At 36.5% G+C, this 10,794-nt stretch overlaps 1 protein-coding gene across 1 annotated transcript; it reads left to right on the top strand.

The window, feature by feature from the left end:
- The first annotated feature begins 2,570 nt into the window (after positions 1-2,570).
- On the top strand, positions 2,571-6,915 carry LOC120731521. The gene is made up of 11 exons (XM_040028554.1): positions 2,571-2,668; positions 2,864-2,890; positions 2,982-3,278; positions 3,386-3,667; positions 3,776-4,060; positions 4,178-4,468; positions 4,566-4,631; positions 4,778-4,816; positions 4,903-4,980; positions 5,385-5,483; positions 6,052-6,915. The coding sequence occupies exons 1-11, from the start codon at positions 2,635-2,637 to the stop codon at positions 6,054-6,056; spliced, it is 1,503 nt and encodes a 500-aa protein (XP_039884488.1). The 5' UTR covers positions 2,571-2,634; the 3' UTR covers positions 6,057-6,915.
- Positions 6,916-10,794: the final 3,879 nt, after the last annotated feature.

Genomic DNA, 10,794 nt, shown 5'->3' with positions numbered 1-10,794 from the left:
AAAGTTTAAATAGAGATTATTGAACCCAATTTAACATTTTGTATGTGCATGGCTTGCTTTCTGGTGTCAGCCCAGAGATTTGTATTACCAGTGCAGTATTATTCAAGTAGCATTTCTATGTTCTACAAAATGTGTTCTGTAGAACATTATGGAGTCTTTTTATATACTGTCATTACTGTGTCTCACAAGGGCAGTGCCAGCAAAAATGCTGGAGCTTTCTTTATGTTTATCTACCTTGTTAAGAATGATCTTAATAAGGGCACCACCTTTAAAAGAAGAAAAACCAATGAAGCAATTAAGCTGATCTTTACTGATTAACCATTAATTTAGAGATTCTAATAACTAAATTTGTTAAAATCAGCAGGAAATCTAAATAAGTTCTTAGTTTAATCAGTCTTATAAAACAGACTATCAGTTTGAAACCAGTTTATAATAATTACAATCACAGTTATATGTCAACAGTCAGTGAGGTTGAAGGATTTGAGAATTTTGCAGGCAGGCAGCATTCATTCCTATACAACTTTAATTATGCCAACATTTGTATTAAAGAAAAAAATATTTACAACAGCGCTGAGGAAAAGCAAACAAAGATCTAACTAAAGACTAAGAGAAGAATATATGTGCATGTGAAAAAATTTCCTCACCATGTGCTTCAATGTTAATAAAAAATGTTAATAACAAATGACAAAACATTGCCGCAAAAATTGCCTGCAACGTCTGCATGCATTACTGACAGTATTACGTTGCAGGGGAGATGATATATGTAAACCCAAGAAGTTTCTAGTGAGCATGGAGGGTACAGCATGAAATATAGTCCTTCTATACCAATACATGGCAGCTGCATTAAACATTGTCTGTATTATGTTCAAGATATTTTTGTAACAGGATATGTTTTGTTCCTCTGGACACAGTAGATACACACACACACACACACACACACACACACACACACACACACACACACACACACACACACACACACACACACAACACACACACAGATAAACAAAACAAAACTGTAAATTAAGAAGTATTTTCCTTAAATATCATTGGCTTTAAAAGAAGAACGAATAAAGCCATGTTAAAATCTACACTGTCTTTCTGGTAATTTATGTGAGTAAAGTAAAGTAAAAAATATGGATGTACTTCAATACTAAAAAGGGAAACCGTCTCATTGTGCAAATTTATTTCTGTTCATGTTCTCTAAAAGCGTGACCGTGAAAAAAATTTGTTTAAAATTTTATTGTACAGATACTGATGAAGTAAGTTCTCTAGCATCTATTTCTATACTTCATATATTTACATCAGCCCCAGCATGTTTGTTTTTCTTTTTAAGGTTGTGCACAGAGATTTTTTTTATTTGTTTTTTGAAAGTAAGGAACTAAAACTGTAACACACATTTGCATCAGTATAAAATCCCCAGAAAGCTACCGTTGCAGTTTATCAAAATGTGGTTTTTATTAAGTTACTATTAAAACTTTGTAGGGGTGTAGAGTGGGGTCATGTTAGCATTCCATTCAAATTTGGCTTACTTCCACTAAGGTCTTCAAGGTGGAGTTAATGATTTATTGGTCAAAAAATGACAGATTATAACTTAGAAATTTTGATTCTTACAAGTGTCGTGTGTGTTGTCAGCATATAGAAAGTACCGTATAAAGACTTAAATTGTCATGTCAGATTTTACCTCTGACCTCTCATTCAAGATCAATAGACTGATTTGAAGGTCAATGTCATATTAATCCAATAAAGAGCTATTAAGAACTATGTCCCTTACTGCAATGTTGTACTGAAAACATAAAGGGACTGATAACCCTTTTTCAAGGTCAAGCAAGATCAAACTATAAAGATAAAGACGCGTCAAAATCACATGACCAATTTAAGACTGAACACATCTTGTTCTACATCACATCTATGGGATGAATAATAAACATAGGTCCAATATGTTTATTGTCTTCATCTTTTTCCTGAAGTCAAAAGGCGCAGGATGTGAGTGGGCGTTAAGCCGTCTAGGAAAGGATCTCAAAACTGGATTATAGATGGCAGACAGCTGATGTCGTAAACCACCGCCTCTGTTCACTGCCACTGTGAACGACCATCTTTGAACAGAGGAAATCAAATGATAGGGTGGGGCTAGGTTTCACAGCGGGTTCACGCAAAACCTTGGCTAATTGTGACCTACACCCATTTTCACACCTTGGCACGTGTGATTAGGTAGAGAATCAACAGGGGGTTCATGACCCCCTTGGGGGACACTCCCCTAGGACTTAAATCTGGGACTCTCCACCATTTGACCTTAGAACTCAAGAAGCTTCTCAGATAAGAGGTGAAATGTCCTCAAGGAACTTAAAGAAGTCCAGATGCTTTTCTTTCCAAGCTCTTTAGACTACACCATGACCTGGATGACTGAGAACCTTCACAGACTTATTTCACACAAACACCACATGAGGCCACAGCATGAAGTTGCTATTAGCAATGGAAACAGTGCCTATATGTATTTTTGTAGACTTTTGAATATGATATATTCTGATGCTGCCTGTGGTTTCCTGACAGTAAATATAACAAGTATGAAAACTACATTTACATATAACTCAGATAGGTGTAGTTTTCACAGTCACAGTATTCAGGTTCTTCATCATGGCTGGACATCTGCTGTTTGTCATCCTCATCTGTAAGTTCAACATTTTATCATTTCTTTGTATTTGAAATGGTTTTGTATTTAACCCGATACCTTTTTAATGTCTGCTTTTAAACAATATTAAATGTTTATGTAATTACAGTATATTATATTAGACTGACAGAATTACACTTAGTGGGAGAAGCAATCTTTTAACATTTTGTTTTTAATCAGTTCTTTCTCCAACAGATTTCTTTGATGATATCAAAGCACAAGGTCAGTCACTGAGTCTAGTATTATGTTTCTTGGTCACCATCATGGATATTATTTGTATTTCATTCACTTATGTTCGCCTCTAACTTTTCAGCCTTTAATCTGCCAAAAGTGATTCTGAGTAAATCCCTGATCACAGAGACAGACTCAGTCACACTGAGCTGTGAAGCTCCATCATCTATTTCTGTGTCTCAGTGTAATTTCTACATTGCAAGTCAAACAGTGTCTACAGGCTCCTCCTGTGTGCAGACACTAACGGGGACTATGCTGCTGAGGATGGCTCGAAAGACTTTACCTGCTGCGGTTGAAGTTAGATGTGCTTATGTTGCAAAGCGTGATGGGTCTTATTTAACATCTCTTGACAGTGAACCATCTACCATCGCCATAAATGGTACATAACTTTTCTGACATATATATTGCAATTACAGTATATACATGAACCTGAATCATTTACATCTCGGTGCTGACTCTGATAATTACCTAACTTCAATTTTTCAGCCCTTCTTCCTCCTAAACTGAAAGTGAGACCACAGGTGATCACAGAGACAGACTCAGTCATACTGGACTGTGAGACTCCACCATCTGTTTCTATATCTGATTGTTATTTTCGCACTTCAGGACAACAACTTGCCAAGAAATTTTCTTGTTTGCAGAAACTGAATGGATCTGAAATGCTATCACTTGCACATCAAAGTGCACCTGTTACATTAAAAGTGACCTGTTTTTACCTTTATATATATCAGTCTCCAATGAGTAATGTGTCTCCACTCACCATAAGATGTGAGTAAATATGACTGTAAAATATTACTTTTAGTTGCAGTATTAGAATAAGCAGCAAAACCACCCTATACCTATTCCAGACACATATGTTATAATCTGTCTCTGCAGCTTTTCTCCAACCTACACTGACAGTGAGTAGATCAGCTATCACAGAGATGGATTCAGTCACACTGAACTGTGAGGCTCCATCTTCGGTTTCAGAGTGTTATTTCTACACTTCGAGTAAAGGAACTGTTAGAAAGTTGTCCTGTCTGACACAACAGACAGCAACTGAACTTCTGGAGATGGCCGGTGTCAGACCACCTGCAGAGATTAAAGTGAGTTGTTCTTACATGCCCCAGACGGGAGGGTCAAACTCTTTTTACAGTGACTCTTCCTCCATCATCATCAAAAGTGAGTGAGCGGCTTTACCACAAAGTACTGATGTTATCTTAATGTGTGAAAGCAAAGAATGCATGATGGTCAGGCACAGATGTGATCCTAACTGTATTTAATGTTTCAACTTTTCAGCTCCCCTTCCACCTAAACTCATTATTAATCCACCGGTGATCACAGAGACAGAGTCAGTCACACTGAACTGTGAGACTCCTTCATCTGTTTCTGTGCCTGAATGTTATTTCTACACTTTGAGTGGAGGGACGGTGAAAGGGTTTTCCTGTCTAACAACACTGACAGCAACCACGCTGCTGGAGATGGCAAATCTCAGAACACCTGCTGAAATTAAAGTGATCTGTTTTTACACTGCACAACCTGGAGAGTTAAAGTCTCGGAACAGTAGCACGTCGACCATTACAGTACAAAGTAAGTGACCGTCTTTTTCATCACATTATATACTGATACAGCATCCTAACAACAGAAGTTTTGTGCTGTAATATTTCAGCTTTAAATGTGTTTTTAGGGGGAAATATAAAGAATGGAAAAAGAACCATGGTTTTAGTAACCATCTTTCCGGGTGACAAAACTGGTATTCCTTATGTTTTTTATGACACAACCTGGAGGGTCAGGCTCTCCATACAGTAACCTAACCTCCATTACTGTACAAAGTAAGTGTTTGCCACTCTTGTCCCATTATCATTTTGTACTACTTTTGTGTATTTACTACCGTTGCAGGAATGCCCATAACGCCAACTTCAGAGAAACATGTATCAGGTGATGAAACTGTAAACTGATTCTGAGACACTTTACGTAAAGCGATGACACATATGTAGATTTCAGTATGTTTTTTTGCATTTCAGACAGACAGCATGTGTATATACCCATTTCTTCAGATAACACACATCCAATGGATCCATCACCACAAGATGAAAAAACAGGTAGACTGGCTATGTTAACAAGCACAATAGGTCATATATTATACCTGCTGACACACATATCTCCCATTCTACTTTTAAATACTACATATTGTCAATCCTACTTATTTGTTTAATATGTGCATTGAAGGACATATCCTGATCAAAAATGACTCCAAGATTTCTCACAGTGTTACTAGAGGCCAAGGTAATGCCATCCAGAGTAAGAGTCTGGTTAGATACTATATTTATAAGATTTTCAGGGCTGAGTACAATAACCTCAGTTTAATCTTAATTTAGAAGGAGAAAGTTAGAGGCCATCCAGATTTTTATGTCTTTAAGACCTTCCTGCAGTTTAACTGAATGGTGTGTGTTAACAAAAACTTTCATATGATAGCGTTCTTTGCTAATAAATGTTTCCATTGCAGGGACGCTGCTGATAACTGTAATTGTTGTGAGTTGTTCCGGAGTAGCTGTGGCCTTCATCGTCATGGGATTTTTACTTCTCTACACTCAAAGAAGAGCTGGTGAGAATCTGAGCTTTTTTGTTTTTTGGAGATACTGGATCTCTAGTGGATTTTTAATTAAAAATCAAGATATAATTTCTGCAGATTTTTAAGCTTAGTGAAAGAAGATTAACAAAAGTACTACATTATCTGTTAACATTTACATTCATTTTTATATCTAGGCCATCATTTGCAGACTAATCAAAGCTGGATTCTCGTTTATTTTATTTCCTAGTAATATTTTTTTCCAAATTATGATAATTATAAATTTATGGCTCTGGAATAACATTACAGAAAATTATAGAATATAAAATTCTATTTATATGTGTAAACTGGACAAAAAACTGAGCACATATAGCTAAGCTTCAATTATTTAAGGCAAATTACCTTCATATTTTATATACAGTAGGGAACAAAAGGGAATAAAAGTATATTAAAGTATAATATAAAAAGTTTCCTCATGAGCAACAAGTTTTTGCATGAACAAGATTTAAAGTACTTCAGCTTGGACATGACGGGATTTATCTGCTAGCAAACTGTATATTTCCCAAAATGTTCAAAAAGTGCTGTCTGTTTTTTCTGTTCATAGAGTGAAGAATACCAACAGAGGCACCTCAGAGAAATTGTGGGTGTCATTTCAAAAGAATACAGTGTTGACAATGGGATTAATTATGAAGTTAAACATTTTATTACTGTCAGCTTTTGTGTGTGTTTTTTATAATTTACATTTCATTTAAAGTTTGATCCCCAAATGGTTTCATAGCGTTGACACAGAGATGCAAATTAACTATAAAGAAATAAATAGTGTGTTCAAACAAGATGATAAAACCAATAAAAAGTAAATTATCTATAAATAATAAAATAATAACTATTTTGGAGCTCACTGATGTTGTTTTTGTCCTTAAAAACAAAATAAACATATTGTAAGAACTCCGGCAAGAGAGAGAATATAAATTATTGGTCAGATTGTCTGTATACTTCTCTCATTATGTTTTTTTCCTTTGTTTTTGTTTCGTTTGTGGCTGCTATGGACTGGATTGCACAGCCACATCTTTAATTTCAGTTAATATCATCAGTGTAGCATTTGCAGTTGTTTTAAGGTTTCTAATAACAAATAGTTTTTAGATGGTATTTTTGATGTTCTTATGTAGACTCACTCTTTCTCTCTGTAGGCATAAGAAATGAAACAGGAAGGGTAATGTGACATGTACTGTTGCACTAACTTTGAAGCCCTAGCCTAAAAATGACTCCCACAGACCCTAAAACACATTTAATGCAGTTCTTTTCAGCATTTGATGCTAATCTGAAAAAACACACATACAGAATTAGACTGCTTAACTGGTAAGACAGAAATGAAACTGATATTGACGTCTGTCTTTTTAGTTTATTTCACTGGTTCTGAATCTGCACCAGTTGGTCTGTACTAAAATGAATAAATCTAAATATACAACATGATGGGCAGTGGCGTGCACAGACATTTTGGGGGGCAAGTGCTCCAGGGGGAAAAAAGGGCACTTTTTGCATATGTGGAAAACCTTTTCTTTGTATAATAAAAAAATCGCACAGGTTAAATGCAATTTGACTTTTATTTTCTCCTTTCTCAGCCTCTCTTTCCTAGGCATTATGCTTGCTGAAATTAGTAAATAAATAGACCAAAATGTATGAGAACGAATAAGACTGACTGTGGTCATTACAAGAACAGGGCAGAATGGTCGTTTTCACAGGCAATTGGGAACTGCCTATTTTTCCTTTAGCAAATTAATGTGTTAATGTTGCCAATATGTTACACCAAAAAAAATTAACATGTCTAACCAGTGCTTCTCAAAACTTTTAACATGCACCACCCCCAACACCGTACCCTTCAAACTACCAATAATAACGTCACTGTTCTGTCACAATCAGGTCACAACATAGTGCGTAAATGTCTGCGAGCATCGCTGAGTCAGTAACAACCAGTTAGGCTAAAGACTGCATCTTTAGACAGTTGGACGGTGTTCTAACTTTCTCACAGGAGACACCTACTAAAGACAGTCAAAGACATTAATTTCAATCTTACCAAAGTAGGACAGTAGTTGACGTTAGTTATGGAAAGGCTAATCCACAAAAACGGAGAAACGTCCATAATTCTATTATTCATAATCATGTCAAGGTTTTAGGTTTTTCTGCAGTTCCATCTCTAAAAAGTGTGATGTCTTCCCGTCACTGACTTCAGTTTGAAAACTTTGTATTTATTCACAGATTTCCGTGAGATCATCCTAAAATTTGTAACGAAAAATGGGCTCAAAAGAGCCCTCTGCCTAACGGCATGTAGCCTATAGCATAACGTGATATTTTCAATAGTGTATGCAAAAAGGTCGGAATTGATGGAGAGTGGGGTTGCCTAAATGGTTTAGGTTACATTTTAAATGTGTCGTTTTTTTGTTTATCCATATGGATGGATGGAGGGGGCAAGCTGGCAAAGTTTGTCATGTGCAGTTTCTGACAGGCTACTTCACAACAAAACAATTGCAGGTTGGTCTTAGAGGGCAAACAGAATAATTTCACTCGATTCATGGGTTACCCGACTGGTTGGGAAGGGAAAGAGCTGCCGTGTTGTCCACCGTGGCTCCCAGTCGCTATAGTTAGCCTACTATGCCTACTCCAAGTAGTCCTATGTCATGCCGCTGCTACACGCCTCACAACAAATGAACTGCAAGCGTGTTCACGTGACACGGTGACAGTGAAAAAGCGACAGGGTTCGGGTGTCTTTGAAGAAGGGGCACAAATCAAGCCATTATTTTCACACCTTTTTAAATCGCGCAGCTTTAAAAAAAAAAAAAAAAAAAAAAAAAATCACGTCTTTCAAAAGGGCACTTTTTTGGACTGAGGGCAAAAGGGCAAGTGCTTCAGCACCACCTCGTCTCTATCTGTGCACGCCAGTGATGATGGGGGGTTTACAGAGGAAGACTAAATGTATTTTGTGGTTATTGTATTTTGATGCTGTTCTGGTTTCCTGACATGTATAAAGTGTCGACAAAATGTGTTTGTTAAAGTCAGGTAGATGCAGTGTTTGGAGGTATTCCTCTCAGTTGTAGTAATCTGCTGTTTGCCATCTTCCTCTCTATGCTGAACTCTTCTGTCATATACATTGTTTAATTGTTCATACTGCTACTTAACCTCAATTAAAACACGATGCCTTAATTAATTAACCTTCTAGCAATCGATATTATTATTAGTGGATTTATTTAATTTTTTGACTATTTGTTTCTCCGACAGATTCTTTTTGTGAGAAGTTACATTTGATGAATCTAATATGTGTTTTAATGGTTTTAATGGTTATCTTTATTGAAAACTGACATTGTTGGACACCAGCATCTGCCTCAGTATTTCAGTGCTATTTTGATATTGGAGAGAAATAAACTACTAAAGGCTGGCATTAAAGTGTTTTGATGTACATGATATGAAAATGTAAAAGAAAAAGAAATAGCAAACAAACATGTAAACTGTTTTGTACAATTGACAAAGAGTTCATCTAAATATATTTGTCACGTTCCCCTGTGCGCTGTTTGGATGAGTGTGTTTTTTATATTCTAGAGTCTGAGTGTGTCAGAGGTCTCCGCCCATTTGGCCACATGTCAAATCTTTCACCTGAGCCGTTGGATTAGTTCCCATTGGGGTTTAAAAGCTTGGATCTTCTCAGACACTGCCAGATTGTTGCACTGCATGTTGTGAAGGAAGTCTGGATCCAAACTATTGCTTCTCTGTTGTTGCCTTGTTTTCATTGTACGCTTTACTTTTTCTTTGTCCAGAAACCCACCTCTGAGGAGAAACTGTGCGAGAGGATTTTGTCTGGAAACACACGAGGGAGAGTCAACCACTGAATTATTGATAATTCACCTTTTTACCAACATGTTTCTGAGGAAAAGCCTGTTGCCAGCCTATTGAATAATTCCTTCTTTTTAATCTTACCGCTGTGCTCTGTGCATGTGTCCAGGTTTCCATACAGCTTGACAATATTATAGTTTTATGAGTTGAGGGTTAAAAAGAGTGTGCCAGAACAGGTCTATTTGAAGAGTGTCTTTCTGTGGCCACCTAATGTTTACATCAGAATAGTCAGAGTAGTTTTAGTTTGTACATTCACATCATTCATTTTAATATGGCTGCTGCTAGTGGTCTTTATGTGTCTCATCTTTTTATTGCCCACTAGTCTCTGTGTTTCTCTGAGTTTTGATTAAAGAAAATTATCCAGCATTCAGGAAAACAAAGAAAAAAAGTTAGTGCATTGTTGTTTATCTTTTGTCTTTTTCCTGTTTTACTTGTGAGGTTAGTTTTGTTGCTTTGCTTTGATTTCCAGCTTTTATCTATAATCATCTTCTCTGCTCTGCTCTCATTGGTTTCACCTCAGTTTATTTTTACCCGAGTTCACTGGGCCTATTTGTGTATCTAGTGTTGTCTTGTCTTGTGTTGTCTTCTACAAGAGCCTTGCTTCACCCACAACCTGTTCTAGCTTTCTTTAAAAACAAGTTTTTTCTGAATGGCTGAACATAGCAATGATGAGATTTGAACAGCAGGTAGGAGGAGCGTCTGTCTTTTAAGGCAAAACTCTTTTACTTTATATGGTCTCATTTTAGACAAGTTATTTATAATTCTATTGGTCCATTTATTCTCATGTATTGAGGTTGTTGCTATGCCTTGCAAGAAAAAATATGGCATAGGCATTCATGGTTTATAGTAATGAGACCTCTGCTGTATAGTTTATATGAACTCTAGCTCACCTGTAGCTATCTGTATGCTAAAATGCATTTTTACTTGAAAGGAAGTTTTGTAATGGCTGGTGAACAAACACAAAAACTTTTAATATAGGTGAGAGTCAGAGCAGACAGACTGTTGTAGTCTGTTCTGCACATTCACATTGTTCTTTTTATCATGGCTGATCTCCTGCTGCTAGTCGTTCTGCGTACCAACAGTGAGTAAATACTACTGCATTAGTATGAGGAAGTTTGGCTACTGTATCAGCACAAAAACAAAGCTGCTCTCAACTTTGGTTGTGAGAGGTGTGTGGAAAATTTTCATGTGCATGGGGCATTTTTTATAAAAAAAAAAAAAAAATCCACTCAGAGCAGTTTCTATTAATACATTTTATTTTCAAGTAAATGATAAATTAGCTTATATTGCTTCTATATATTGACTGTTTCTTTTTTAGCTCCTCAGCCTGAACTGACTGCGGATCCACAGATGATCACTGAGAGAGACTCAGTCATCGTGAACTGTCAAACTCCATCATCTGTTTCTGTGACTCAGTTTTATTTGTACTTGAGAAATTCTGTCTCCTGTCAGCACACACACAAGATTC

Source organism: Simochromis diagramma, unplaced genomic scaffold (assembly GCF_900408965.1).
Source record: "Simochromis diagramma unplaced genomic scaffold, fSimDia1.1 OVJJ01000483.1, whole genome shotgun sequence".
Classification (NCBI taxonomy): domain Eukaryota; kingdom Metazoa; phylum Chordata; class Actinopteri; order Cichliformes; family Cichlidae; genus Simochromis; species Simochromis diagramma.
Note: the sequence above shows the minus strand (reverse complement) of the source record. Positions and strands in the feature narration are given on the sequence as shown.

Excerpts from the sequence above, each read along its gene's own strand:
- LOC120731521 (XM_040028554.1), top strand. The coding sequence starts at position 2,635 with ATGGCTGGACATCTGCTGTTTGTCATCCTCATCT. Across the intron at positions 2,669-2,863 it reads GCTGTTTGTCATCCTCATCT|ATTTCTTTGATGATATCAAA; the intron begins GTAAGTTCAACA and ends TTTCTCCAACAG. Across the intron at positions 4,061-4,177 it reads TTCCTCCATCATCATCAAAA|CTCCCCTTCCACCTAAACTC; the intron begins GTGAGTGAGCGG and ends TCAACTTTTCAG.